Source organism: Hipposideros armiger, unplaced genomic scaffold (assembly GCF_001890085.2).
Source record: "Hipposideros armiger isolate ML-2016 unplaced genomic scaffold, ASM189008v1 scaffold_93, whole genome shotgun sequence".
NCBI lineage: Eukaryota > Metazoa > Chordata > Mammalia > Chiroptera > Hipposideridae > Hipposideros > Hipposideros armiger.
The window spans coordinates 3,097,318-3,101,287 of NW_017731443.1; the positions used below are offsets into that span (position 1 = coordinate 3,097,318).

The window sequence follows — 3,970 nt, forward strand, 5'->3', positions numbered from 1 at the left end:
GCTGCTCAGCTCGGGCTGGACTCGAACCGCTGTTGCTCAGAGCTCAAACTCTTGAGCGAGCTCTTAACCAACTGAGCCACTCGGCCGGCCCTGGTGTCACATTCTTGCTGTGGGAAATCTGTACCCACAGCAATCTGAGCCAACCAAGGACCAAGCAGCTCAGAGCTCTCTCTGCTCAGCAAGTCAACCGGAAAGCCTCCCAGAGTGAGGCAGGGAGCAGGGGTGACCCCGTTGTTTGGGAAGAGATAGCTATGAGGCCCCCCCCAACCCCCTCCCAGAGACAAGGAAGCTGTAAAGGTACCTGCAGGTGACAGGTGGTTGGTTGCCCCTTGCTCGGCAACCCAGCCTGGCTCAGGTCAGCCCTTCAGATCCAACATGGGCCCTCCCCATCCCCTGGCTAGTAGACCAAACTGTGAGTACTTCGCAGTATTCTAGACCCTGTCCCTCAGGCCCAGACACAAAAGCTGGCTTGTGTGGAAGGAAACAAGCCTTTTAGGTGGCAGGCAAACCAACTCCCCACCGCTCAGGGAAGCAGCCATGGGCAGAAGTGCACTTGCCATAGTATCCAGGCACTGAGTACCACAGGCATCACTGGACACCACACAAAAAGGCCAGGAGGGACTAGACAAAGGGAGGGAGAGCAGGGTCTACTTTCAGCTTCTGTCAGCGTAAATCAGGAAACAGGAGCCCTGCGGAAGAGGGACTGGGGAGATGTGTGTTCTGTCACCCAGGGCCTCAAGCCAGCCACACCCCAAAGCCCCTCAGCTCTCTCCTGGCAGCTTTGCCCACCATGTGGGCCCCGAAAGTCCTGGAAGCCTCATCTCCACAGGGAACACTGAACCTGTGTCTGTTCAGAAATCACTCATGTCACCTCAGCAAAGAAGAAAAAGGAGAGCTAAGCTGTGGTATCCCTCCAGGAGTGGGGCCAGCAGGTCGGAGTGTTCCTTTGAGACACTGGCAGTCAGGATTCCAGCTCAGTGTGGAGCGCTTCACACGCATCATCCCAGCTAAGGAGGGCCCCGCCCCCCCCGCCACAACCCCCCAGGAAGAATCACTGAGGAAGGAAGGGCCCTAAGCATGGAGGAGCAGCAAATTCCCCAAGCCAAAGAGAGGGGACAGAGAAGGACGCAAGGAGAACAAGGAAGCCAGTCAGTCCATAGGCATTTATAGCTAGTTATACTGCTAAAAGGGGCCCTGGAGTTGACATAAAAAAGCAAGACACTGTAAAGTGCCCCACCCTTCACTAGGAAGGACACCACCACCTAAGAAATGGTTGGAGCCCACAAACTGAGGACAGGGAAGGCTGGCCCCATGGAGAGAACGGCTTCCAGCAGCAGAGCTGGCCCCAACAGGAGACAGACACACTCTCACGGCCTTGAGCTTGGCACAACCAAGAGTGCTAGAGGGATGAGCAAGAAAGGCTGCCCAATCACAACAGGTTTTGTTTTCCCAAGAAGCCAGAAACATTTTAACACACAAAAGCACACAAAGGAATCACCACTCCCAGGCAGCAAGGAGAATGGCTGAGCACACAAGACCTACCACAAGGCAATAAGCCAGCAGGGACACCCACCTCTTCTCCACACCCCCTCCCAACACCATCTTCAGCTCAAGTACATAGGCAGGAGCCCAGGTCAAAGCCACGATGAGTTTCTGAAGCAATGTTTACATAGATTTTATTGTTACCAGGGGGCCCTACTGAGCAGGGCTTTATAAACGGTTTATGTGGTCCCAGGTTGTCACAATGGAGAAATCAAGAGGTCGCGATTGCAGAAGAGGTCACTGTAACCGAAGGATATGATCCAGGGAAGGCTGTCCAGGAATGCAGCAGACATGGTCAGGATAGGCTGGGGGTGGTCCGGTCACAGGGTGAGAGGGAGGACAGCCCCCTTCACTCCCGCTTCTTGTAGCTCTCCAGGTGAGACAGGACCCAGCCCGACGGCAGAAGGATACACAGGAAGCAGGAGGTGAGCCCAATGGCGATCTCCTACACAGAGCACAAGAAAGAACGCCCCAAAGTAAGGAATCCCCCAGGCTTTCTGTAGTCCCAGCAGCCTTCTCAGCCAGCCGAAAGCCCCGCCTTAGGGAGTCAAGATTCAGGCTCCAGAGGAGGGCCATGGCAGATCCAAGGCCCACTCTAGGCCTTGAGGTCAAGTGTCAGACATGGAGGCGGGGGGCCAGGCTGGGTGAGAATCCACCATCTGCTGATAAAGTGAAGTCACAAGAACAAGGATTTAAACCTGTTTAAAGCTGGTCTGTTGGGACCCAGGAACCTTGCACAGGCTGATAACTCTAAAAATGAGCCTTCCCTTCCTTGCTTTAAAAACTCCTCCCTTCCCATCTCCTTTCCAGAATTGCTACTCACCATTCGGGGCTAGTGAGAAACGACTTTTTATATGCATTTCCATATTCCCTATACCAGCTAAGATCAACAAAACTTGGAGTTCAAATTATTTCTTTGCCACTGAAGGTGTAACTTTTGACAAGTCAATACACTGCTCCTAAATGTCACTTTCCTCAACCACAAAATGGAAATGATGGCCCTTTCTTCTACGAGTCTCTGGGAGGACTGAATGGAGACCAGCACAGCACTCTTAGCCTAGTGCTTGGCACACAGCAAGCATTCAGCAGATGCCAGTTGCAAATATTATCACCATGATTTTCACAATCGCAGCGATCTCCCAGCTCTGCTGTAACTGCAGGCCCGCTAACCTGGATTCTGAAGACTTGCATTCAAGGCCGGGTTCTGCCACTGAACCAATGTACAGAAGTGCCAAAGAGGTGAAAGTTGTAAGGGTGGGTTAAACCCTCCCCCATTTCTAGGAACTACAAAGACCTGTTGGGAGTCCTCTTGCCTCCCCTCCCCTAGTAATTAATAGTGGTAGCTAACAGTCGTCTGGTACTCCCCAATGAACCGATGAGTCAACGGGGTCAGAGAGAGCTAAATAAAAAAGCTTGCTCGAGGCTGTTCAGCAAATAAGCGACAGGCCTGGGACTGACGTATGACCCGAGATCCTGGGGCTGACTGAACGACTGTAGCCCAAGCACTGCCCCCTCGTTCGCGCCCTCCAACGCGCCCAATACAGCACTTTCGCTGCGGGTCGCGAGGTGCAGAGCACTCTCAGTGCCTCTGAGTTCCAGCGCGCCTGACCCGGCCGACCCCGAACCCGCCGCGGAACCCACGGTCTGGCCCGCTCCTCACCATGGTTCCGAGCTGCTCCCGCGGCGGCTTGGAATGGACCTGGGCACGCGGCACCAGGAGACGCCGGACCGGGCCCGTCAGGCCCCTCAGCAGCGTCGGTGTGAGCACAGACATGACTGCACTGAGTAAACTGCAGACAGCGGCCAGCGGGAGCCCAAGGTCGGGAAGTCAAAATGGCGGCGCCGGCCGGAAGTTCCGGAGACAGGGAGGCCGAGAAAGGGTTGCGGGTAACCTCCCGGAGATGACGCAGGAATACACCTCCCTCCCACCCTTGTCAGTTTTTGGCGCGCTCCTCGAAACAGCCAATCGACGCCACCCTGCCGCCAATAGGCGGGGCACGGAAGGGCGTCCCTTTCAGTTATGCCCCGCCTCCAAAGAGGCCTATCTTCGTGAGTGACATCTGTGGTCACCCTATCACATAAGTCAGAAACCTAAGCGGCACCCTCGACTCCTCCCTCCATTCATACAGTACGTACGCTAATCGCTCTTCACACACCTCCACTCTTCGGCAGGCCTCCGTAATTTCTGAAGGAAACGCCTGATACTAACCTTGTAATTGAACTCTCTTCATTTACTATTACCCTCTTTAATTCCAGTCTCCACGCAGTGGCAGCGGTACTTCCTCTCTCCAACCCTTTTTTTTTTTAAGAAATTTTATTGGGAAAGTGTGTTTTTCCAGGACCCATCAGCTCCAAGTCAAATAGTTGTTTCAATCTAGTTGTGGAGGGGGCAGCTCCTTGGCCCATGTGGGAATCGAACCAGCAACCT

The 3,970-nt window shown here is 54.2% G+C and overlaps 1 protein-coding gene across 1 annotated transcript; it reads right to left on the reverse strand.

Annotated features, from left to right (window-relative positions):
• Positions 1-1,659: 1,659 nt before the first annotated feature.
• On the reverse strand, positions 1,660-3,405 carry COX8A (cytochrome c oxidase subunit 8A). The gene is made up of 2 exons (XM_019645249.1): positions 3,203-3,405; positions 1,660-1,987 (listed from the first exon to the last, which is right to left on the reverse strand). Exons 1-2 carry the CDS (start codon positions 3,314-3,316, stop codon positions 1,892-1,894), a joined length of 210 nt encoding a protein of 69 aa, XP_019500794.1. The 5' UTR covers positions 3,317-3,405; the 3' UTR covers positions 1,660-1,891.
• Between the last annotated feature and the right edge of the window lie 565 nt (positions 3,406-3,970).

What these genes read in the sequence shown, in the direction of transcription:
- COX8A (XM_019645249.1), bottom strand. Translation starts at nt 3,316, where the DNA reads ATGTCTGTGCTCACACCGACGCTGCTGAGGGGCCTGACGGGCCCGGTC. An exon ending in GGGAGCAGCTCGGAACCATG is followed by an intron (nt 1,988 to 3,202) that starts GTGAGGAGCGGG and finishes TGCTCTGTGTAG; the next exon opens with GAGATCGCCATTGGGCTCAC.